The sequence below is a fragment of the Corythoichthys intestinalis genome, chromosome 17, assembly GCF_030265065.1.
Source record: "Corythoichthys intestinalis isolate RoL2023-P3 chromosome 17, ASM3026506v1, whole genome shotgun sequence".
In the NCBI taxonomy this organism is placed as follows: domain Eukaryota; kingdom Metazoa; phylum Chordata; class Actinopteri; order Syngnathiformes; family Syngnathidae; genus Corythoichthys; species Corythoichthys intestinalis.
Genome location: NC_080411.1, coordinates 36369420 through 36396483, shown reverse-complemented (window position 1 = coordinate 36396483; position 27064 = coordinate 36369420). Strand labels below are relative to the sequence as shown.

At 37.6% G+C, this 27064-nt stretch overlaps 2 protein-coding genes across 2 annotated transcripts in view; one reads left to right on the top strand and one right to left on the bottom strand.

The window, feature by feature from the left end:
• Nucleotides 1-6339: 6339 nt before the first annotated feature.
• On the bottom strand, nt 6340-25386 carry lhx3 (LIM homeobox 3). Its single transcript, XM_057818429.1, has 6 exons — nt 25186-25386; nt 20465-20636; nt 18351-18553; nt 13715-13866; nt 9657-9828; nt 6340-9574 (listed from the first exon to the last, which is right to left on the bottom strand). Exons 1-6 carry the CDS (start codon nt 25253-25255, stop codon nt 9156-9158), a joined length of 1188 nt encoding a protein of 395 aa, XP_057674412.1. The 5' UTR covers nt 25256-25386; the 3' UTR covers nt 6340-9155.
• gpsm1b (G protein signaling modulator 1b) overlaps nt 24181-27064 on the top strand; it is a 114150-nt gene continuing 111266 nt past the window's right edge. The window contains exon 1 of the mRNA XM_057818428.1: nt 24181-24251. The gene's annotated coding sequence lies outside the window, so the exon portion shown is untranslated. The remainder of the gene's footprint in view (nt 24252-27064) is intronic.

The following is a 27064-nucleotide window of genomic DNA, read 5'->3' as shown; positions in this document are numbered from 1 at the left end:
TAACATTCTTTCTGTTAAAAAGATCCACGGAGAGGAAGACTTGTAGTTCTGAAAAGATAAATTTTAGTACAAGTTACAGTGCCTTGCAAAAGTATTCGGCCCTCTTGAACCTTGCAACCTTTCGCCACATTTCAGGCTTCAAACATAAAGATATAAAATTTTAATTTTTTGTCAAGAATCAACAACAAGTGGGACACAATCGTGAAGTGGAACAAAATTTATTGGATAATTTAAACTTTTTTAACAAATAAAAAACTGAAAAGTGGGGCGTGCAATATTATTCGGCCCCCTTGCGTTAATACTTTGTAGCGCCACCTTTTGCTCCAATTACAGCTGCAAGTCGCTTGGGATATGTTTCTATCAGTTTTGCACATCGAGAGACTGACATTCTTGCCCATTCTTCCTTGCAAAACAGCTCGAGCTCAGTTAGGTTGGATGAAGAGTGTTTGTGAACAGCAGTCTTCAGCTCTTTCCACAGATTCTCGATTGGATTCAGGTCTGGACTTTGACTTGGCCATTCTAACACCTGGATACGTTTATTTTTGAACCATTCCATTGTAGATTTGGCTTTATGTTTTGGATCATTGTCCTGTTGAAAGATAAATCTCCATCCCAGTCTCAGGTCTTGTGCAGATACCAACAGGTTTTCTTCCAGAATGTTCCTGTATTTGGCTGCAACCATCTTCCCGTCAATTTTAACCATCTTCCCTGTCCCTGTTGAAGAAAAGGAGGCCCAAACCATGATGCTGCCACCACCATGTTTGACAGTGGGGATGGTGTGTTCAGGGTGATGAGCTGTGTTGCTTTTACGCCAAACATATCGTTTTGCATTGTGGCCATTGTGGTTTCATCTGACCAGAGCACCTTCTTCCACATGTTTGGTGTGTCTCCCAGGTGGCTTGTGGCAAACTTTAAACGAGACTTTTTATGGATATCTTTGAGAAATGGCTTTCTTCTTGCCACTCTTCCATAAAGGCCAGATTTGTGCAGTGTACGACTGATTGTTGTCCTATGGACAGACTCTCCCACCTCAGCTGTAGATCTCTGCAGTTCATCCAGAGTGATAATGGGCCTCTTGGCTGCATCTCTGATCAGTTTTCTCCTTGTTTGAGAAGAAAGTTTGGAAGGACGGCCGGGTCTTGGTAGATTTGCAGTGGTCTGATGCTCCTTCCATTTCAATATGATGGCTTGCACAGTGCTCCTTGAGATGTTTAAAGCTTGGGAAATCTTTATGTATCCAAATCCGGCTTTAAACTTCTCCACAAACGTATCTCGGACCTGCCTGGTGTGTTCCTTGGTTTTCATAATGCTCTCTGCACTTTAAACAGAACCCTGAGACTATCACAGAGCAGGTGCATTTTTACGGGGACTTGATTACACACATTTGGATTCTATTTATCATCATCGGTCATTTAGGACAACATTGGATCATTCAGAGATCCTCACTGAACTTCTGGAGTGAGTTTTCTGCACTGAAAGTAAAGGGGCCGAATAATATTGCACGCCCCACTTTTCAGTTTTTTATTTGTTAAAAAAGTTTAAATTATCCAAGAAATGTTGTTCCACTTCACGATTGTGTCCCACTTGTTGTTGATTCTTGACAAAAAAATTAAATTTCATATCTTTATGTTTGAAGCCTGAAATGTGGCGAAAGGTTGCAAGATTCAAGGGGGCCGAATACTTTTGCAAGGCACTGTATATTAATTTAATATTAAAAACCCTCTTAATGTGTTCATTTTAATAAAATTTGTAAAATTTTCAATCAAAAAATAAACTAGTGGCTCGCCATTGTTGGCGTCGCCGAGGGGGACGTCAGGGGCTCCCTGCCGTTCCTCCACACGTAAGGTAGTGATTGAAATACACCACAAGGTGTCAATGGCGAGTTTTAAATTAACTTAGAAATCAAGCCAAATAGTGTGTTTTGTCCCTCGACTGACACCGTGGTTCCCTGTTTACAGGTCCATCCATTGTAATTCACATCATTTTGAGTGCTGGCTTCACAACGCACGAGACCTCTGATCGTTTGTATATCGTGTCTAAATATTGCCATCCAGTGTATTTGTTGAACTAAACGGAATGTTTGAATAGAGTTTGACCAAAGTCTGAGTAAGTGTTATGTGTATTTTGTATAACTATTTTGATTGGAAATGCCAGTTCTCTTTGCACTGTTGTTTAACTGTGTGAGAATAGGGCCTCATTAATACAGATTGACACACTTTTCTTTTTGTGAACATTATTTTTTTTTTTAGAGATATTATTTTTGTTGTGCTTTCACTAAATGATACTTATATTTGTTGTGAAGGAGGTACCGAAGCTTACAGTTGTGGTCAAAAGTTTACATACACTTGTGAAGAACATAATGTCATGGCTCCCTTGAGTTTGCAGTTATTTCTACAACTCTGATTTTTCTCTGATAGAGTGATTGGAACAGATACTTCTTTGTCACAAAAAAACATTCATGAAGTTTGGTTCTTTTATGACTGTATTATGGGTGAACAGAAAAAAGTGATCAAATCTGCTGGGTCAAAAATATACATACAGCAGCGCTAATATTTGGTAACATGTCCCTTGGCCATTTTCACTTCAATTAGGCGCTTTTGGTAGCCATCCACAAGCTTCTGGCAAGCTTCTGGTTGAGTCTTTGACCACTCCTCTTGACAGAATTGGTGTAGTTCAGTTAAATTTGATGGCTTTCTGACATGGACTTGTTTCTTCAGCATTGTCCACAAGTTCTCAATGGGGTTTAAGTCAGGACATTCGAAAACCTTAATTCTAGCCTGATTTAGCCATTCCATTACCACTTTTGATGTGTGTTTAGGGTCATTGTCCTGTTGGAACACCCAACTGCGCCCAAGACCCAATCTTCGGGCTGATGACGTTAGGTTATCTTGAAGAATTTGAAGGTAATCCTCCTTCTTCATTATCCCATTTACTCTCTGTAAAGCACCAGTTCCATTGGCAGCAAAACAGCCCCACAGCATAATACTACCACCACCGTGCTTGACGGTACGCATGGTGTACTTGGGGTTAAAGGCCTCACCTTTTCTCCTCCAAACATATTGCTGGGCATTGTGGCCAAAAAGCTCGATTTTTGTTTCGTCTGACCACAGAACTTTCCTCCAGAAGGTCTTATCTTTGTCCATGTGATCAGCAGCAAACTTCAGTCAAGCTTTAAGGTGCCGCTTTTGGAGCAAGGGCTTCCTTATTGCTCGGCAGCCTCTCAGTCCATGGAGATGCAACACACGCTTGACTGTGGACACTGACACCTGTGTTCCAGCAGCTTCTAATTCTTTGCAGATATGCTTTTTGGTGATTCTCGGTTGAATATTCACCCTCCTGACCAATTTTCTCTCAGCAGCAGGTGATAGCTTGCGTTTTCTTCCTGATCGTGGCAGTGACAAAACAGTGCCATGCACTTTATACTTACAAACAATTGTTTGCACTGTTGCTCTTGGGACCTGCAGCTGCTTTGAAATGGCTCCAAGTGACTTTCCTGACTTTATCAAGTCAATGATTGTTCAAGTCAATAATCACTCACAAGAAATTGCTAATTCGTGTTGCTGTATGTATATTTTTGACCGAGCAGATTTGATCACTTTTTCTGTTAACCCATAATAAAGTCATAAAAGAACCAAACTTCATGAATGTTTTTTGTGACAAAGAAGTATCTGTTCCAATCACTCTATCGGAGAAAAATCTGAGTTGTAGAAATAACTGGAAACTCAAGAGAGCCATGACATTATGTTCTTCACAAGTGTATGTCAACTTTTGACCACAACTGTATGTCAATAAACGGTGCGGTCCAATGAACGCCTGTGTCCACTCGCTTTTTGTTATATTCTGATATAGAATTATCCGAGGCACCATGAAGTGCACGCGGCGCCAGTGTTGTTTACTCACATGATGCAGGAGTGAGTGAGAGTTACGGCCTGCCAAGAGCCGTAAGCTGTGTTAATGTTGAAGCGTAATGTGCTAATAAAGAAACACAGTGCCAGCACGTCGCGTGTGGTATACCTTTGTTAAGCAAAAGCACAAAACAAGACACCTTTCACTGCCGTTAAATGCGTCAAATATTTTAACGTGATTAATTAAAAAAATTAATTTCCGCCCGTTAACGCGATAAATTGACAGCACTAGTCAATATATGAAAATGAAAATCTCAACCACTCCTTGATGTCTGCAATTTCTGCATCGCGACCCTTGTTATATTACCGTGTTTCACTCATAAAATCCCCCCAAAATCCAACAGTGGCCATTCACAGCTGTGTCTTGACACTCGGTGATACATATTACATGGAGTTTTGGATCTAAAAGAGGTAAGTACACGATAATATCTCATTAAAATCATGGCATCTTTAATTCTGCTCTCGCGTGCTCTCACTTCCAGTTAGGGTTTTGCTGTTTAAAAAATATATATGTTTTTAAAAATGCCCTCCTGTTCAAAATTTTTCTTCCCCAAGAAAATTGAGATTTTAAACTTTCCAATGATATATCACACATGCACAGAGGCGTCGCGTCCCATTAGGCAAACCAGGCAATTACCTAGGGCCCCCAGCCAGCAGGGGCCCCCAGAGAGCCAACAGATTTAGCACACGCATCTTTACTGCACTGTCTCAGCGACAAGTGTAGGGAGTGTTACAATACCATGGATTCATTTGGCAGATTACCTAACGATTCTGTTATCAATCCCAATCAGCATTAACCATGTAGATTATACATGTTAAAGAAAGTCCAATCAGTTAATAATACCCAGTGTTGTTAATAACGGCGTTACAATATAACGGCGTTACTAACGGCGTTATTTTTTTCAGTAGTGGGTAATCTAATTAATTACTTTTCTCATCTTGGCAACGCCGTTACCGTTACTGAGGACGGAAAGGCATGCGTTACTATGCGTTATTATATTGGTCGAAAAGTCTGAGGGAGACGGACTCACCGAGACGACAGAGCAGAGCAGGAGCGGGGAGGAGGCAAGAAAGTTGTGACGCCGAGCAAACGCGATGCTAGGTAGCTCCAATAATACATGTTGTAGCCGATAGCTGGACAAACTACGCCCGCATGTTATGGTAGATATGGTAGACATGGTAGATATCACATGTACTGTATATAGATATAACTAGATGCAAAATGACAGACATGGCACTAAATGCGTTAGTAGACAGCCGCCATCTTAAAGCAGTAGACTTTTTAGGACGGCTCTGTTGTAGAGAACCTTTCTAGCGAACCTAAGTAACTTTTTATCTAAAATACTTCTAAATCGGCAAAATCTTGACTTGAATCTATCTTTAAATGATGAAACAGTTTTAAAACTTTCATATGTCGAAAGTAGAGAGAAGGGAACTAATGCAATAATGGGAGCAATTTTAACAACTTTTAACAGTTGATTCAGGGTAAAGGGTAAATTAGGGTAAAGAATTGGGCTCGGGCCAATTGTACCAAAAACCTTCACAAAAAACTTCACATAGTGTGGCCATTGTTTTGTTTTTGTTTTTTTGTTTTTTTTTTGAGGGGAAAAAAAAAAAAAGTAATTATCACCAATTACTTTGCCAAGTAACTAATTACTCTTACATTCAGGTAGTTGAGTTACTAACGCAATTACTTTTTGGGAGAAGTAATTTGTAACTATAATTATTTACTTTTTTTCAGTAAGATTAACAACACTGTTAATACCACATGATTGTTTAAAGAGCACTTTGAGTGTCCTAAAAAGCACTCTACGAGAGCGACGCGTGATTAGACTATTATTAAAAATGCAATTGCTCCAAGTCCAACTGTCCCCCTTACTTGCACACGCTCGAAGGGCCCCATGTTGCTTGTTGCCTGAGGCCCCCGAGGACCCTTGCTACGCCTCTGCACATGCATATGGGACAATTCTGAAATTTGGCCAAATTGGAGGTCTCAGAGCGGACCTTCAAGTCACCTGAGTGTTTTCCGCCACATACGGGTGAGAACCTCTAAGTACCTCCCGGTACAATTTGCGATACAAAGCTCACGTGAACAAGCTATTTTTAAATGCAAAATGAACAATGTTTTTTTTTTTTGCACTGTCGCGGACATTATATTTTCAGTGTTACGTTATTTAAATAATTACAGCAACACTATCTTATAGCAACATTCTTGTAATTCTTGTCTCATTCTTGTCTTTTATTGCCTGCCATTGACAACGATAGATGTCCACTTCATTTAAATTGAGAGGACTGGCTGCAAAGGCTCTCCCAATCAAAATAAATTGGAAATCTAGCACTGTGAATGGCAGCAAATGGGTAAAAAAACACTCACATTCGCTGGCATTAACGGCAATTGACGTCCAATGAGACTATCATCATCAATGACAACGAGTTAATGTTAAGAATCCTGTTCATCTCCTGATGTATTACAATATGATCCAGCCAAGGAAAGCCAAACAAATGACAAATTTATTAATTTATTAAAGTCCTGCATCATTCATCAGGATTCATCATAATCAACATGGTCATCACCATAAAGGAATAAATTAGACATAAAACATTTTCCCACATAAACAAACATATACATCACAGCCCAGGGTTGCTGCAGCAAGCACCTCCTCTGTTTATTTTTTATACTTTTTTAAATTTTTTGTGAGTAGAACAAGACACACAAATGCATAGATGGAACTGGACCCCTAAGAACTATCGTCACGACGATATCTAGCCATTTGTTTAAAGACTCATTGGATTCCTTTTATGGTCCTCGTATAAAAATAAAGTCTCCACAATGATAAACCATTATGTGTATATTTATGTATATATATATATATATATTGACATTTGGCAACAAACAGACATTTAAAGACTTTTGCACCTGAACACACCGTAGACGACGAAAAAAGCAAAAGGAGGAGCTGACGGATGTCGAATTTTTAGTCGTTATTGGTGGTACAGATACGGATACTAATATTGATATCGCACTAAAATGACGTCATCGATATCAGGGAGTGTAAAGAATCAACGTGCCGATGCTGTGCAATACGTACTCTGCAAAATCTAGTTTCCAACCAGCCCAAGACGGCCTCCAATAACGCACATCGTGTAAAAAAAGAAAAAAAAAAAGTACTTGTTGCCCTTCCCAAAATGATGATAGACGTCCAACTGTGTGCCGTCCAATCATCTTTCTGCTGTGAATTTAAATGAGTTTATCACTAGTAGACATCCAAGCCATTTGAAGTGGGAGGGTGGCAGCAAATAAACGTTCGTCTAGTGCCATCAATGGCAGCCACTGCGTAAACAGCATATGCGTTGACCATGATTAGACATGTGCCAATTACCCTTTTCAAGGTATTACGTGGTATGAAAACGTAAAGGTTTCAACACCGCAAAAATTTTCCGTCATACCGTCCCTAAGGGATTAGCTATTTTTTATGTCCCAAAATGCACAGAGAAATCCCTCACTTGCAGCTGCAAGGCTCAACCCTGTCAAATCTCTGAAGTCTTGTTAATGTTTTGTGTTGGTTCATGTAGGACTCTTTTATTTTGGTAGTGGTGTTCCTCCTTACTTCAGCTTTACTTCCTGCTCTTGCAAATCAAGCAAATCGTGTCCACTTGTGACCCTCTGTATAAATAGCCAACGTCTAACCTTGCCCCGTGTCGGTTTGTCTGATAACCTGCCCTGTCCTACGCCATATACTTGTGTAACGCTTTTTGACCACTGATGTTTTGAACCAATGCCATTTTTTTGTGGAGTTTACTGAGTTGATTGGTGTCCCGCTGTTGCTGTTTTTTGTTATCTTTGTTTTTTGAACCTTAAGAACTGGAAAATAAAAACTTTTGTTTGAACTGAACTGTCGAGCATTTGGTCGAGCAACCCTCCCCCACCGTTTGTTGCTCAGTGTCAGTGAGTCAGCTGTGCTACACGATGGCTGGAGGAGGTAAGACTCCAGAACTTTTTCCCCCATCGAAGAAAATTAAATCGCTGGTATTGGAATACTTCGGCTACAGAAAAGTTACAGACGGCGTTACAGACGGCATTTTTGTGGAGGGTGGCAATACCTCCAATATGATTTCGCATTTATACAAAACTAAAGGTTGGTAAACATTGTCATGGACATTTCCCACCAACAACGAGAGTTAACTCCAGCGTGTTCAGTGTGTCTAGCGGTGGTAAAACGTGTTTTTTTCTCTTGGACAACTGTCTGTGTTGAGAAAGAGTGTGTATAGTGTAAACATACACACATACTTTTTATGGAAAATTATTCAAATATTTTTGTTCTGATGGTAATAACGTTGGGCTTTGGGTTTAAGCTCACCTAAAGGACTGCATTTCAATTTTATAATATTTCATTTTATTTTTTTATTTTAACTTAACATTACACCTATGTTCCAGTTTGCTCATGTTTTGAAAAATAAAAATCCTGTTCAATGGAAAAAAAGTTTATTATTTTTATTTATATCTCAAAGTAACACATTTTAGAGCTGTGATTGCAATACCGTGATTTTTTGGGCTTAAGGTTATATCATACCGTCAGAATCTCATACCGGCACATGCCTAACCATGATGAAAATGAGTTGAGAGATGATTGTGATGACTTAATTCTAACATCAAACACATTGGCTTTGATTGGAATGTCGCCCTTACGAACATGGCCGCCCTGTGGCTATTTTGGAAGCGGGAGTGGAAGGTCTTTTTAGGCTTCTGCTGCCTATTGAAATGAAGTTATCAATAGTCGACGTCCAGTCCATTGCTACTCTCCTACTTCAAATAGACTGGACATCACCCAGAGCCAATGGCAGCCAATGAGTTAAGGAGTATTTTAGCAAGCCGTGATAGTAACAAATTTACGGTCAACAGAGTGTGTACAAATTATGTATGAAAAGAAAAACAAAAAATGTTTTAAAAAACATGGTGTTGGTACAATATCAGCATCGGACGATACCACACAGCTAAGAATCGTAATCCGTATCGGGAGCCAAATAACGGTATCGGTGCAACTCTAGTCTTTATATTGTCCTCAACAACTGCTCCAAACAATATCAGGCCAAGTGCTTTTTAAGTTTGTCCTCTATCCAAACAAAAACGATGACGGAATATTGGTGATTTTCACCAGTTTTCATTTCAATACCCCCCCCCCAAAAAAGAAAAACAGACGAAATTAATATTAAAAAAAAAAAGAAACAGCTAGTCCAGTTAGAATCGAGCATTTAGAACTGTCCGTGGTCCACTTCGTCTAACCAGGAAGCAGGACTAGCGGGGAAGTCCGGGTATCCACCACTGCTACCGGTGGAGAGGTCTGAGCTTGGGCCGTTGGCGGCACCGATGGAAACCCTCACCGCAGGATTCATCCCCCCGCCTTGGGTCATGATGGACAGGCCCGACTCTGGGTATACCAAGCTGGTGATGAGTGGCTGATGGCGAGGTAGCGCCGGATGAGAACCTGGAGACTGGGGTAGGCCGTAGGGGCTGTTGGAGCGCATGTCATGGAATTGGTCTTGCGAGGGCATGGCTGCGTGCTCCAGAGGGAAGGAGGCATGGTTGTTGCCCCCTTGGCGGCCCCCCATGGCTGGGGAGTTGCTGCCATAGATGCCGTTGCTGTGACCGAGCTCGGACATCGGAGGTTCATCTGTTTCAGGGGTAGGAAATACAGATAAGGATCGATTCTCGTGCCGTCTTACCTGAACTAAAATCAATCAAGTGAGTTGTACCTGTAAAGGACACCTCAGCGTCGCTATCCATGCCCTCCTCCTGGATGCTGTCTTTGTCTGACTTGGAGCTACCACGCGACCTCTTCATGTTGCGGAAGTACTGGCCCCACCTCTGGCGCCCGGCATCCTTCTTCAGCCTCTTTTCTTTGGCCCGCCGGTTCTGGAACCAAACCTAAGAAGGAGAAACAAGGCATCTGTTTTAAGGCTGTTCAATTAATTTATTTTGAACATAAGCCGACTTTTCTTGTTAAAACGATGTTAAAAAAAATTCTAATTTGTACGTTCGATTTTCAAAACAGTACCATTTTGGTTTATATAAGCCGCTACAGTTTCCTCTGCATTTCCGCTTCCTCCCACGAGAGCGCACAGTCTTAAACAACAAGCACAACAACAACCATGGCTATCAGAGAAACCGCTACTTTTGACAAGCCAACTATGGACACAAGTTGCATAACGCCATGAGTAAGTGTATTATCTCATGATGTACTTAAAGAATTGTTATATATTAAGGCTGTCAAAATTATCGCATTAACGGGCGGTAATTATTTTTTTAAATTAATCACGTTAAAATATTTGATGCATTTAACGCACATGCCCCCGCTCAAACAGATTAAAATGACAGCACACTGTAATGTCCACTTGTTACTTGTGTATTTTGGTGTTTTGTCACCCTCTGCTGACGCTTGGGTGCGACTGATTTTATGGGTTTCAGTACCATGAGCATTGTGTAATTATTGACATCAACAATGGCGAGCTACTAGTTTATTTTTTGAATGAAATTTTTCCAAATTTTGTTAAAACGAAAACATTAAGAGGGGTTTTAATATAAAATTTCTATAACTTGTACTAGCATTTATCTTTTAAGAACTACAAGTCTTTCTATCCATGGATTGCTTTAACAGAATGTAAATAATGTTAATGCCATTTTGTTGATTTATTGTTATAATAAACAAATACAGTACTTATGTACCGTATGTTGAATGTATATATCCGTCTTGTGTCTTATCTTTCCATTCCAACAATAATTTCCAGAAAAATATGGCATATGTTATAGATGGTTTGAATTGCGATTATTTACAATTAATTAATTTTTAAGCTGTAATTAACTCGATTAAAAATTTTAATCGTTTGACAGCCCTATTATATATGTATAAGGATTTCAGTGGATTGTCAAATAAAACATGCAGCCTTGAAACGTTCAACACTACTTCGTCTGCACACTTTCATGTACAGCACAATGACAGACAATAATATAGCGCCACATCTGGCTGAGTGTATCTTGCACTACACCACAAGTATGAAAGTACAGTGGCACCTCAACATACGATCCCATTGACATACGATCCTTTCGACATCAGACGTAAAATTTGACTCGTCATTTGTCTCGACACATTACAACATGCTCGAAATACGACGATTTATGACAGCGTCGCAACATTTTCCCGCAAGACGGACACACACAGATTTTCTTGTGAGAGAAATCAACATGGGTCTCAAGAAGGTTAGTGCAGGTAGTGAAAAAAGGAAAAAGGTGATGCTTACCAATGAAATTTAGAAGAAAATTATAGAAAAATATGAGCGTGGTGTGGACGTCAGTAAACTGGTTAAAAGTTACTCCGGATGCAGAATGTGTAAAACCAGGATTAAGTACAGCGGTAACACTACAAACATGCTAAATAGCACAGAAATCTGTGAAAACAAAGTATATTGGTTAAAAATAGCCTTATTTCAGAAGGCACTTTGTTTATATCCAGAAAAATTGGAATTCATTCCATCAGTGGAAATTTTATTTTACTGTTGAGAGAAATAAGTACTGCCTTTGAAATGTTTAGTTTTTGCACTTTCTTGTAAAATAAATAGATAAATCGGCTTAAGGGCAGTTTTTTGGTGTGTGGCAATGTTTCCATCGCTCCTGTTGAATCATTAGGACATTTTAAATAAATAATGGACATAAATTTGTTCGGCTACTTTATAAATTAATAATGTATGATGCATCGTCAATCGTGATCATCGTCAGTACCGTGATCAACGTTCAATCATCGAATTGTTGCGCCCTGAATCGTAATTGAATTGAATTGTGGGATGCCTAGTTCAGGAGCAGCATGCAAAACACAACCGCAAGATTAGAACCCAATCCGTTACATCATTATAATTATGCCGATTTTTATATATAATTTATTTGTGTTGATATATGTAATTGATATTTGTAATTGTACCTGCAGTATTTATTTAGGATTTGGCATAGGTTTTTGGGCTGTGGAACGCATGAAGCAAATTAGAATGTATTCTTATGGGAAAATCCCGCTTAGCATACGACCATTTCGACACACAAACCAGGTCCTGGAACGAATTAAATTCGTATGTAAAGGTTCCATTGTACATGCGTGTGCTTTAGTTTGTGTCTGTCTGTCTCGGTTTGTGTGTATGCGTGATTGTGTCTGTGTCTGTCTGTCCCTCTGTCTCGGTATCCTGTCAAGATTACTGCTACTAGATTACATAACTAAAAGCATGGCATGGTTCTTTTTGTTTTTGTTTTAATACAATAAAATATTTTTGGGCAAAATGCATAGGTCTACATTTGAAAATTAAATCTATATGCACATTGTACATTGGTCAATTAATGCGTTTGACCCGATATCTTTTGTAAAGATGAGGTGCTCATAAACATTCTGTTTGTTATTTTCACAGGGGTGTATATTTGTGTTTGTGTTGACAAGGTGATTGCCACCTTGCATATTGTTATTGTTGAGTGACAGTTTTGCACTAATCATTAATTTATAGTAAGACTAGAGAGAAATGTGACAGTACATTACCATGAACCTACTGCACTTGACTGACTTAATTAACTGGCTGGCTAGCTGGTTGGCAGACTAACTTGCTGACAGACTATTTGGTTTACAGACTGACTGACTGACTGACTGACTGACGACCTTTTCTCATGTTTGATTTTGTTTCAAATGATACATTCACTTTTTTCTTTCATTACTTAATTAAGATCAAACATGGAGTCTCTTGTATAAATAAAATGCTTTTAATCCCCAGGGATTGTTCTTTGTGTTTTAACAAGTTCAATTTATTTGCATTGTTATGTACTTCCTCAATATAGGCCGAGACTTGAGTGGAACAACACTTCTTTATTCAGTGTGCTTCTCATCACATGTGCACACGATTCATCGCTTAGGTTCCTTTTTACAGTAATCCACAGTAAATCCACAGGGAGCGCCTAACTATGGCAACAGCAGTGTGACATAAATAATAAGGTTACGTAGAAAACATTCCGAATACTGTATTTGTCATTATTTTTATTTTGTCAAGAAATCGTAATCGATATCGGAAAATCGGGTTTCAGAGAAAATAATCGGGATTTTCTTGTTAGACAAAATCGAACAGCCCAAATCTGTTTATTACAGTCACGGCGCTTTCTGAAGAACTAGTGTGGGCAAAAGATGTCCCATCCATTTTGTTTGGGAGGCCTGACTGGATACGCAATTATTAGACACAAACATTAATCTCTTGTTACGGTTTCTGTTGTTACTTTTGCAGCTATTTTCATGACACAAAAAAAAAGGTTCATTGCGATTTAAATATGAAGTGCTTATAACAGTAAAAAAAAAAAAAAAATGAGGGTGAAACAGTTTTATTTCTTAGCCATTTAATCTCCCATGTAAAGTACAAAAAGGCATTTTACATGTGCTTTAATGATATTCCGCCCCGGGTGAACTCTCCTTGCCTTCTTCCCTTTCAAGGAATAATGAGGAGCATTTTAGTGGCTTCCGTCCCCCACGTTTGTCCTTGCAAATAAAACAATATATACGGCTGCCGGCGTGGGGGCCCCTCGGCCTCAGTGACAATACGCAGCACCGCCATTGTTAACGAGCTTGCACTTAAACCGTGCAGACTTTGATGTGGACTTCATTTTGCTCCATCTCGCCGTAAATTCACCCTGGCGTTGGGGTTCGCGGAAGTGCTGCGATGCCAGCTCGGCCGGCCATTGTCCCACCGTAATGAAGTCAGTACACTAATGGACCAGCTTCCTAATGGATCATAATAAACCTTACCTGCACGACCCGCATGTCCAGGCCCGTCTCGGAGGAGAGCTGCTCACGGACGTGGCGTGCCGGCTTGGGAGAATTATTGTAAGCGTTCTTCAGGGTCTCCAGCTGCTTGGCCGTGATGGTCGTTCGGGGCCTTTTTGCGGTCGAGTCGGCTTCTGAAGGGCAGAGTAGGAGATGCATGATGTGAATACAAGCGGGACAGAGGGGACATCCTAAAGATAACTATAACTTTCTAACACCAGAATGAACATGGAAAACCATTTAATCCTAACCTTAATACCTATTTTAAATCCTTCATCCAAGACACTAACAGCTAGAACAAACCCTCATAAAAGGTTGGGTGGCAGTGGGAAACAAACGGGTTTTGGGCAATAGAACTAAGGCTATATTCACACTGCGGGGTTAAGGTTAGGGTGATGCCTAATTCCATTTTTTCCCCCGATATTTCAAATTTTTTGTTCAGCCGTTCATATTGCAAAGCCATGCTACTCACAGTGTAACGGAATCGGAGAGTTTGTACAGCATGAAAAAATTGGTATATTTGCATATGGGCAAAGATATCAGAATTACCGTATTTTCCGGACGATAAGTCACACCTGAGTTTAAGTCGCACCAACCATGGAATGCCCAATGAAGAGGGAAAAAAACATATACAACCCCTAGGAAAAAGTATGGAATCACCAGTCTTGGACAAGCACTCATTCAGACATTTTTTTCATGTAGAACAAACTCAGATAAAAAGCTAGAAAAAAATAATGAATTAGTTTAAAAGTGCAACTCTTCAGCATTCAGAAACACTAAAAGAAATGAATAAAAAAACATTGTGGTGGTCAGTAAATGTTACTTTTGTAGAGCAAGTGCAGGGAAATATATATGGAATCAATCCATTCTGAAGAAAAAAATATGGAATCATGAGAAACAAACAAAGAAATAACAACACAAACACATGTCTAGTACTTAGTAGCACCACCTCTGGCTTTTATGACAGCTTCCAGTCTCTGAGGCATGGACTTGATGAGTATTCTTCATCAATTTGGTGCCAACTCTCTCTGATTGCAGTTGCCAGGTCATCCTTGCAGGTCGGGACCATTTTCTTCAATTTTCACCACAGGTTTTCAATAGGGTTGAGATCTGGGCTATTTGTAGGCCATGACATTGACTGGATGAGTCTTTCTCCAAGGAATGCTATAACAGTTTTAGCTCTGTGACATGATGCATTTTCATATTGGAAAATGACAAACAACATACTAGTATTTTCAATTGAAGTGATAAGAAAGCTGTCTAAAATTTCAATGTAAACTTGTGCATTTATCGAAGATTTAATTCCCTTCAACTGGAAATATGTTTGTCATTTTCCAAGATGACAATATATCATGCCACAGAGCTAAAACTGTTAAAGCAGTCCTTATAGAAAGACTCATCCAGTCAATGTCATGGCCTGCAAATAACCCAGATCTCAAGCCTATTGAAAACCTGTGTAGGAAACTGAGTGAGTGCTCGTCCGAGACTGGTGATTCCATCGTTCTTGCTAGGGGTTGTAGTAGCCTGGTGCCTTTGCCCACAGCTTTGGATGTGGAGTGAATAATATAGTATACAATATTACAAATTCTCAGGTAGCATACCTCATTAGCTGTCATTAACAGAGACAGACGTCCAATCTATTTTTACTGGGATGAAGCGCTTCAATCCATGGCAGTCACTGGGTTAAGCTATACGACCTATGGCGCTCTTACAAATGCAACCAATTAAACGTAAGTGATTAAAAAACAAGTTAGCCCAAACTGCAAGGGTGAGATCAGTTTAACAGTTAAAATGACCCCGGCATGCCCATTAACTAAAACCTGGCATCGTATTAATTGCATCACATCTGTTGGCAAAACATCCAGCAAATAGCCGCCCACCCTTCCCCTGAGTAATTGCACTGTTTCATTAGTAAAATAAACGTGTGGGTTTTGGGGGGCCGAAAGTTGAGTTGAGTACTTGGGTGTATATTCAAACAAAACAGATGTGCGGATAAAAAGGTGGCGTGAAATTTAGTACACCACAATTTAATGTTGGTCTTTTGGGCCTCTTATAGTTATATCGTAAGATGAACCAGAGTTGCTTTAAAAATGATCTGTTTTTACATTGACCACTCAGTAATGTCGGGATATTAGCACTTACAGCAATGAAATTCAGGAAATAGATCAAGAACCTCCTTACTTTTAAAACGGCTTTAAAAGTATTGAACATTAACTAGTTTGCTGCCATTTACGGCGATAGACGTCCAAATTATTTGAAGTTGGAAGGTGGCAGCGATTCGTTCATTCGCTGCCACCTTCCCACTTCAAATAATTTGGACGTCTAGCACTGTCAACGGTGACAGTGTCTGATCAAGCCATGATAGTAATTAGTTTACTGTCAAATGAATATGCAGTAATTTTGTTTTAAAAGAAAAAACAATGTTGTCATAAAACATATTATTGGTGTCGGTGCAAAATTATTTTCTTTGTTACCAACCTTCTAAGAAAATTGTGATTTGCATATGGCAGTTAAACACACACAAGGCTGAAAAGGCTGTTTCTGCTTTTGCACCTCTCTTTAAAATAAACTGCTGTATTTTAAGCCAAAATAACTGTTGTGTTTGATAGAACAATATGTCTATATGCTGTCATAGCAGTTTCATGGTACGTTATGCCCCCGGACTATTTTTAATTTGCCTGTTTTACCCTGGAGAGCCCCGTTTACAGACACCGCGCAACCGCTTTTGTTTCAGCCCAGCCATAAAAAGAAGGTAAGTCATAATATTTATTATTCGAAATGTTTATCATTTTTAGCTTAAAATCATTAATTGATGTTTAATATTTAGTTTAAAAAAAAAAAACAACTTAAAAAAAAAAGGATTCATTTGTATGTTTTATGCTTTTAAACAAATTACGTCACAATGAAAAAAAATAGTGTCTGTAAAAAGGTCACGGATATCTACCTCATAACTATCGCGTAATTGTATTTTATTTGTTACTGTCGCATTTTCCCCGATACTTTAGATGATAAATAATCGATCCAAACAAACAAAAAAAAAAGTTCAAAGGGGTAAATATTTGGAAAAGAAAATCTTGACCATTCCTTTTTGTCCGTGACTTCCACATCTCGACCCTTGTTATATTACCGTGTTTTACCCATAAAATCCATACATGCTACACGGAGTTTTTGGATTAAAACAATGTAAGTATGTGATAATATCTCATTAAAATCAGTGTGTCTTTAATGACACACTGACTCACACCTCGAGTTACCAGAAAGCCACAAAAGGACGTACATTGCAGTCAAATGCTAGCGCGAGAATTATGGACACAGCAGGCTAACTGACTGGTGTGCTATAATTATCTTTTCGACCCTTGTTGCCGTTTGGATTGCTTATTATGGGATGATATCGATGTATTAGATACATTAGATGCTTAAATCATAAAGCCTAGGTGTAACATTCATTTCACACTGCTGTTGCTATAGTTTTGCGCTCCCTGTGGGTGTGGTATTACAGTAAAAAGGAATCTCTGGGATCTATTGTGTGCACATATGATGAGAAGCACACGGAACAAAGAAGTGTTGTTCCACTCAAGTCTCGGGATTAAATGTACTGAGATTGAGGAAGTACATAGGGGGGAGATGTAACATATTTATGTCACACTGCTGTTGCCATAGTTGTGCGCTCCCTGTGGGTGTGGCATGCGTTCCTTGTGGGTGTGGTATCACAGTAAAAACGAATCTGTGCTCTATAGTGTGCACATATGATGAGAAGCACACGGAACAAAGAAGTGTTATTCCACTCAAATCTCGGCCTGACATGTATTTAGACTAAGCAAGTACATAACACTAGGTCCTAGACTTCAAGGCTAAATAAATAAATAGATTGTGCTTTGTACTCACATTTATATGTTCCCGTTATGCATTTGGAGCCTTTTATTCTCAGTCAAAGCAGTCATGCATTCACATTCTTTAATCATAATTGGAAAAAAAAAAAAAATTAAAAGCCCACTGAAAGAATTTAAATATTATGGCATTGGAATTTAACCCCTATAATTCCCCTGGAAATGTTTTTTTCTTTGCACAGATTAAAATGAAGCCAAAGCAAAAAATGTACACAACTATGCAGCTAACTCACAGTTTAGCCATGTTTATTTGTAAAATAAAACACAGGGCTAAATTAAATCTACATTTACTCACACATCTTTATTATTGTACATCACCCTACATGTCTTAATGCTTGCATTTTGATTATCAGACTAGAGTAGACAAAGGGGATCATCTTGAAGTGTTCGTTATTTATTTTGTACCAGGATGGGTGTCCAAAACCTTTTTTAAATGAGAAATTTAAAATGTCAAAGATCTAAAAAATGTCTATTTTTCACTCACCCGATTTGACCTTTTAAGTTGTCAAAAAATGCCCTCCTGTTCAAAATTTGTCTACCCTCAAAAAATATAGATTTTAAGCTTTCCACTGATGTATCACACATGCATATTGGTCAATTCTGAATTTGGTCAAATTGGGGGTCTCAGAGTGGAACTTCAAGTCAAACGAGTGTTTTCTGCCATATTTAGATTCTTTGAGCAAACATCTTACATGAAGGTCATTAATACTAGCTACAAAACAATAGGCCACCTCTTTGTTTGGCGGTCTCGTAGTCAGCCTTGCACACCAAGCGGCTGTCTTCCATCAGGTAATACTCGTCTCCCGTAGCCAGCTGCCTCTTGCACACGATGCACGCGAAGCAGTGTAGGTGGTAAACAAAGTCCTGGGCTCGCCTCACCACCTGCGTGGGTGGGATGCCTTGCTGACACGCCGCGCATTTGGTGCCAAATCTCCTTTCGGGACAGGGGTGCGGACAAGGAGGATTGTCAGTTCACGTCTTGGAGATACAATACTAAAACTATCACATTAAATGCAACTGTAGCAGATCTAATACAAAAGCTGTATCCAAAAATTGTATGTTGGAGGCAGGCTTTTTCAAGGGTTTTTGTTCTTTATTTGCTCTCACAGACACAAATTGTTCTAGGTTGCTACTCACAAAAAAGGTAAGGGTATAATCACAACATGATAAGTCTATCATGTACTTACAAACTCATGTAAAATTATGTTATCATGCTAGAAAACTGTATCCCCCAAAAAGTCCTTTTACTAATTTTCTTACTACACAAAACTTCCACCTTGTAAACAACCTTGCACATAATTGTACTAAATTATAGTGTAAGCTTTTACCAATTTACGCAATCATGACTGCTACAAACAAAAAAGCAAACAAAAGAAATCAGTACTGTAACCAAAATCTTCATTAAAATAATTTAGTGTTTGACATTCAGCCTCATTGGCAATCCTTGACGAACTTCCTTCTTACATTGTAATCAAGGAAACATACATTCAAAAAGTTACTGGCTTTTAGCCTCAAGTTACTAAACAAATACCAGTCTTGGACTAATTTGAGTAAATACGTACTCAAATGCAACCAAGGAAGTGTTACTCACAGAAGAGTTACATTATGTTTTGTACATCATATTGTCCTCAAACCACTAAAATATGACAAACTTCCACTAATTTGATTGCACGACCGCTTGATTTATGTTTACATTTGGCATCAGATCAACAAAATACGATTATTTGCTACTACTTTTCTAAATACATTGTACACATGTCAGTAAACACATGTTGCCATGTAATTTGCCACTGCTAAATTTCTTAGAAAATCCAACTAAATTGTCATTGTAGCCTTTTACTTTCAGTCCCACTCCCTAATAAAATAAATCTGCTGTTTTTTCTACTTTTGTGTCCTACTATATGTTAAGCAATGAGTTCTATACTATCAAATTTAATAATAATAATAATTATTATTATTATAATAATAATAAACTTTTGAGTGTCATTGGGCGCCCTACCTGGAGTATATTTCTGTTATTCATCTTAAATGTATTATATATATATATATATATATATATATATATATATATATATATATATATATATATATATATATATATATATATATATATATATATATATTTTTTTTTTTTTTTAATTTGTATTAATTTATAAGTTTATTTATTTATGAACAATATATAGAAAACAACAAAATACAATCTGGCATCATTTGTAATCCAAATTAACACAAATATTAATATTGTGTAAATATTGTGGCCTACAAAATCCAAAATGTGCTATCCACACATGTAGGCGCCACGACTTTAAAGTGTTAATTTTTTTTTCTAATTACCAAAAATAGTCACTTGCCCTATCTAGTGTTTAAAAAAAGTTAGTTTGTTAACAAAAATCATATAAACAGACTACAAAACTGTCTGGCATAGCTTTTTCTCTCTCCCTATTAGTGCTGTCAGTCCCTAAATAAAAAATAATCCCTTCAGAAAGAAACAAACTCTTTGTCTTAGAACAAGCTATTGAATGACTAGTTTCTAGATGTCCTTTTTGCCCCCACCCCCAACACAATCCGCCAAAATTACATTCATAACAGATTATTTTGTCATATCTTAATGAAACAATGAAATACACTTACTCAATATCAGAACTGAATGCAGAACCCATGATATCATTGCAATGCCAACATACAGTATTCAATATTTGCCTTAAAAGCTCATGAGACTATTAGCTAGACTATTAATTCTATGATGGGTTCAAAATAGAGTGTCAATCAAATGTGAGCATTATTATCTTGGTGATGGCAGACATTTTGATACAGCTCTTGTATTGGATGTCAGTATGCTGCTCACTTGAAGAAGTCATCCTTGCAGTATACGCTGTCCCCCCGGCTGAAGCACTTGTCGGCCAGCTGAGTATGGCAGTCAGCACACTTAAGACACTTGCTGTGCCAGTGACGCTCCAGCACTTTGAGGATGAAGCGGTCCACGATGTGCTGGTTACAGCCCGCACACACTGGGATGTCTGCAACATGGTGTACAAAAAGAAGGCCAGGTCATACAAATGAAGAAACACTGAAAATATTCAATAGTGTTGTTTTAAAAACAGCAATACTGTATGTATTTTGTACAAATATTATGCTTTTCAGAATTTCATTCTGCAGGCACCTTCTTCTATTAATTGGCTAAATTGGTTATTAAGTGCGCAACAAGAACAACACAATCTGTTCAATCACATTGTTTGTGAATAAAAATTTAAAAAATATCAGAAAGCATCTTAAGGGCCAATTGTGGAGTCTAAATAAATTAACCATTTCATGCAAGAATATTTTCCCTTAATTTTTTTGTTGGACAGCGGTCTAAAACTTGCAGCCCAGGGGCCAATTGATTCCCACAGGTCAATATTTTGTGGCCCCCCATGTGACATCCAATTGCAGAATTAGTGTTGCCTGCACGTATTTTGCAATTAGCAAGATATATAAAAAAATATGAATAGTTTGAAATAATATAAATGAATTTTGGAAAAAAATGGCAATAATAACTTTTGTATAGATGTCCACTGTAGTGACCACTGCCCTGGTAAGGGTTAATATGAATATGTCTATTAATTATTGCATACATGTTGAATTTTTCCCCAACTTACCCAGTACTATGTATTGTATAAACCTTCACATATAATACCACAGATTTGATATTACCTCTATTAGTGCCATTGACAATTAAAAGCTTTTTACATCCTTCTGAATTTAGCTTGTCACGAATAGATGTCCAATCCATTTGAAATTGGAGGGCTGACAGCAAATGAGCATGTGCATAATTATGCAGCACTTAGAGTAGTATAACTATAATACACTTTGGTTATAGTCACTCAAAATGAAATTACAACAACAACAATAATAAATTAAGCAGAATTCGAGTCTTTTTTTTTTTTTTTTTTTTTTTTTACATGTTAGCACATATGTGTATTTTTTAAAATGATAATAAACATGAATTGAATTGCACATTAGGTTGACAACAATTATTAACACGCACCCACAACAATATCATTATGTACGAGATGTTTTTAACCCCATGTCATTAATAAATAATGATTTTTGATTAAAAAACAACAACAACATTAAATTGCAATGAATTACAGTATGAGTAATGAAATAATATCCAGCTAGTTTCAAATTGTGAAGAGAGAACATCAGAAACTTCACACAAGACCTGACCTAAGCTTATATTTTATTAAAACAAACTCCACAATGAATCTGATCATGGCCTTTGTGGAGTGGCCCTCCAGCCCATGCAACATAGATGAAGCCGAACCAGAGTTTTGAAGCCCGGGTGACGTCATCAGACAGGTGCTCATTCTGGAGGCCCCCAACAAGTCATTTGCTCGCTCCACTTGATTATTAAAACAACAAAATAGAGACTACTCGAGTCAAAATGATCCATAGTAATGGAACAACAAAATACACGATTTAACCCCTAACTGTTCTAAGACAGAATCAAGTAGAAATAAATTTAGCGCAGAGTAAGTAAATAGTTTAGAAAATAAGGCATTTTTGTCATGGAGGATTAAATAAAAGCGTTATACTTTAAATTAAAACAACAACACGACTGAAAGCTACGGAAAAAAAACACGAAAAAGAAATACGTGTCGGAAAATGTGACGTTACCAAAGAATACTGTATGTATTAAAAAAAATTATGAGATAATTTTGAGGAAATTTTATGTAAATATTTATGAATTAATGTAAAAATAACAAATAAAATTCGTACATACAAAAAATAAAATACAAAATTCCTGGTGCGAATGATTTGGTAGTGCAAGCAGGTGTGACCATTTAGGTTGATTTTAAGCAGGTGTGTTGATCGCCAAGTGAATTGGGAACATTTTCCTATTAAAATGCATTTTTTTCCATATCTTTTCTATTTAGTAGCATGGTCCCTTTTTTTTTTTTTTTAATCTCTATATTTTAATGCGTTGTAATGGTAAGACAATACACCTTTTTTGCTTAAAATTATAAGGTGTACTAGTACAGGCATGTGATGTTAACTGTCATTAAATACAGGGAAGGAAGCATTAAGGCCTCTAAACGCAGCTATCGAAAATGAAAAATTAAGAGAAAATTGATTTAAAAAAATAAATAAAAAATTTCCAGGGGCTATCCATTTGAAATTGAACGCGAGTGCGTTTGAACACACGGGAGTCGTGAGGTTTTCCGTGGGTTGTCGCGGAGTCCTCGGAGGCTCGTGTTTATTTAGGGGCCGATGCTTGCTGTTCAATAGCAATGTTGATCGGGCAAACTGCACCCCAATGAATTTTATTGACGCTGATCTTTGGCACAAAATTGCGCCTGGGGAAATCAGGCGAAGTGCAAGCATGCTGATGAATCTAAAATCAATTGCGCCATTTGGCCACGTCGGAGCAAGTGTCTATATGGTAAGACAGGCAAAATATCATTTTTTTCCCTTTATTTGGAGTCTTATCATTTTGATTTTCATCCTATGACATGCCTTATGTATTGTTTTACAATTTGGGGTCTGAAAATGACAACCGGAACTGCGAGAAACCACCACAAATACAAAATAATGTTAATATAATTTAATGCATCATGCTTTCCCTTTAGCATAAGATCTTTTTGGGGAAAATTGCAATCCGCAAGGTTAAAAGCCGCCTTGCACTTTTTAAGATATAAATGCGGAAAAAAACGAATGATCGTGCATGGGATATATTGTTAAAACAAACTATATTTCGCGATACCTTTAATTGAATAATATTTTGTTCAACCCAACTGGAAAGGAAATACTCGCAAAAGAAATATTAACTTAATTCAAACGTTACAACGTTTACTTGAATTTTAAAATTTGATGATATCAAATTTTGTATCATATTCTTTTGAAAACATTTGCAAATTACTGTTCTTTGTGATGTGCACAAATCATAAACAACTAAACATATTTAAATCGTCTGGACTTTAGTAAAGCCTTTTTGAAAATAATAATTTGTATTTAGTTGTTGTTTTTCAAATAAAGTATAATTAATAGAATGTGTTTGGCGGGGGAAACAAGTGATTTTGAGTGGTGTGTGTCATAGATTAATTGAACTTGTAGTGGATATAAATACAATCAATATAAAATGTCAAACTAGGTGTTCATGATTTTTTTCATATTTGTGTCACTAATATTCATTTTCATGTTTCATACATGGTAAGTTCATTTTGGCAATATATTTTCATTTGTTCAGATATATTGAACCACATATGACAAATTGAATATGCTAATTGGTTTAAAAAAATTTTAATACATATTTTCATTTTTAATGAAATCCCATTATATATATATATATATATATATATATATATATATATATATATATATATATATATATAAAATCCAAAATTAGGAAGGAATGATGTGTTCACGTATAAGGACTCATTTTGGAGAATTCACAAAACTATTGCCAAAATATCTTTTGTTTTACTGATTTCAAATTGATAATTCGTTTGGCAAGTTCAGGATTTCATTTTTTGGAGAATTTTTTTCCTCGCATCTGACGCATGTCCATTTCGCCCCGTTCAGGTGTCCCACCTGTCGTGTACGGCCGAAGCAACGTGACACCTGTTGCATGCATTCTCCTTTGTGTCTCTTAGGTGAGCCATGCAGGGACTTTTTTTTTTCCCTTTTTGCGGGGTGTCAGAGTGGGGGTGTTCATGCACCATATTCGTTCTCGTGACGACACCATGCGCGGCGTTGGCGGTGTAAAATGACAGAACGCGCACAACATCTGTTCCGGGCATTTGTGCAACAATAGGAGCTCATTACGCATTCATAACGTCTCCCGCACGCATGCAAGGCAACCAAAAATGTCAGGAAATATGAGTAGTATAGTAGCTTTTAAATTTTTGTATAGGAAAAGTATTTATCTTGTGATGCATTTAAGTACTTACTGCAGGAGTCGCACGGTTATGTGGAAAAAAGGCCCAAAGCACAGCCGTATTTGTATGGAATTTAGTATTTTCCTATTCTTGAGCTCTTGTTTCTTATTAAATGGCATCATTAATATTTAAGAGATTTTTACTTGAGAAATCGTGAGAAACATTTAGAATCAAAAGAAAATATTATGTATAGAGGGAAAACAAGCAGTTTAGGCTTTTTGTTTACCTTTGAAATAAAATAGAAGTCGTTTTGCAGAAAAATGGCCTGATGTTAGACACTTAATCACTTCATAAAAATACCAAGTAGATCAATTAATTCCGGTTTTAAAAGTAACTCACCGTGAGAAAACTAAAACAATTGTGAAATAAGTCCATTTAAAACTGAATACTGATAGTCCAAATGGATAAGACGTTTATGACGGTCGATGCAGACAAATAGTTACTTATGAAAAAGGTTAAAGCTGTTTGTTTCCAAAGTGTTAGTGTTCTAAGTGATAATTTAACAACAACAACAAAACGTGTTCTCAATGTTAAAACAGCAAAGTTTTAAAGCAACTCTGTTGCAGTAAATACAATGCACTGTTTATATGAGTTGAATTGTGCAAATTTGCCTTACCTATTAAAATTCTTAAAAATAGTTTTGCCTTACCCTGACCTGCGCTGTAGCGGGAGAAATTGGCGTTATTCTGACAACTTGAGCCAGGGTGTTCGAGCAACATTTTGCAGTGCGTTTGCCGTATCCTTCTCTCGCCCCAAAATGTGATCCACTAAGGGGTTCAAAAAACAAAATAAAAATAAAAAAAACCAACAACAACCAATAGTGGTCGTCCTTTCCTGTTGTTACAAGTGCAAGAAGTCAGCAAGTGTGGATGCGTTGGTTCCGAGTGGTCGTACATGATGGGAGGGAGGAGGGGGCGGTACCCGCGCGCGGTCAGCTGATCCACGAGAGACCTCCGCTAGGGTGGGAGGTAACTGTCCACGGTACTGAATAGCCCACCATGATTCATCCCCTTCCATGCTGTGGTGCACGTGTCTGTCTTTTGAGGCCCCACAATAGGCCAGTTGGGTGTCCGTGCAGGAGAACAATGGTCAGATGGATTGGACGTCCACCGCCGTCAATGGCACTAGACCATAATTATTCACACAATATATTTTACATTTAAATGAAGTGTTCTAGACATGTTTAGAAACCCTTTCTGCTTTTGCAGTCCTCTTTAAAACAAACTGCAGTATTTTAAGCCAAAACAACTGTTGTGTTTGATAGAACAACATGTCTATATGCTGCCATAGCAGATTCATGGCGCATTAAGCCCCCGAACTATTTTAAATTTCTGCGTTTTACCCCAGAAACCCCTGTTTACAGACGTCGCACAACCACTTTTGTTTCAACCCAGCCATAAAACGAAGGTAATTAATTATATTTATTATTCAAAATGTCATTTTTAGCTTTGAATCATTAATTTATGTCTAATATTTCGTTAAAAAAAAAAAAAAAAAAACGACTTAAAAAAATTATTCACTCGCATATTTTAAACTTTTAAACAAAATACGTTGCAATGAAAAAAAAAATGGTGTCTGTAAAAGTCACGGATATTTACCTCATAACCATGGCTTAATTGTATTTTTTTGTTACTATCGCATTTTCTCCGAAATGTAAGATGATAAATGATCAATCCACAGAAAAATTGAAAGAAAGAAAAAAAAAAACGTTTACAAGGGTAAATATATGAAAAAGAACATTTTTACCACTCTTTGATGTCTGTGATTTCTGCATCATGACCATGATGCAGATGACCTTATTATATTACCGTATTTCACCCATAAAATCCCCCAAAAATCCAGCTGTGGCCATTCACAGCTGTGTCTTGACACTCAGTGATACATGCTACATGGAGTTTTTGGATCGAAACAAGGTAAGTACGCGATAATAACTCGTTAAAGTCATGGCGTCTGTAATTCTGCTCTCGTGTGCTCTCACCTCCAGATAGGGTTTTGCTGTTTAAAAAACATTAAAAAATAAAATTTAATAAAATTAAAAAAATGCCCTCCTGTTCAAAATTTTTCTTCCCCCAGAAAATTGAGATTTTAAGCTTTCCAATGATGTATCACACATGCATATCGGACAAATTTGAAATTTGGCCAAATTGGGGGTCTCAGAGGGGAATTTCAAGTCATTTGAGAAATTTCTGCCATATATATATGTTTATATGGCGGAAAACACTCAGGTGCAAAATCCCCAAACAGCAAAACCCTAAACTGGAGGTGAGGGCACGCGAGAGCATAATTAAGGACGCTATGATTTTAACAAGATATTATCGCGTACTTACCTCCTTTTGATCCAAAAACTCCATGGAGCATGTATCACAGAGTGTCAATACCCAGCTGTGAATGGCCACAGCTGCAGTTTTTGGGGATTTTATGTGTGAAACATGGTAATTATAACAAGGGTCGCGATGCAGGAATCGCAGACATCAAGGTGTGGTCGAGGACTTCATTTTCATATATTTACCCTTTTAAACTTTTTTTTT

Excerpts from the sequence above, each read along its gene's own strand:
- lhx3 (XM_057818429.1), bottom strand. The coding sequence starts at position 25,255 with ATGTTGCTCGAACACCCTGGCTCAAGTTGTCAGAATAACGCCAATTTC. Across the intron at positions 20,637-25,185 it reads CCGCTACAGCGCAGGTCAGG|ACATCCCAGTGTGTGCGGGC; the intron begins GTAAGGCAAAAC and ends ACCATGTTGCAG. Across the intron at positions 18,554-20,464 it reads TGCAAGGATGACTTCTTCAA|GAGATTTGGCACCAAATGCG; the intron begins GTGAGCAGCATA and ends CTGTCCCGAAAG.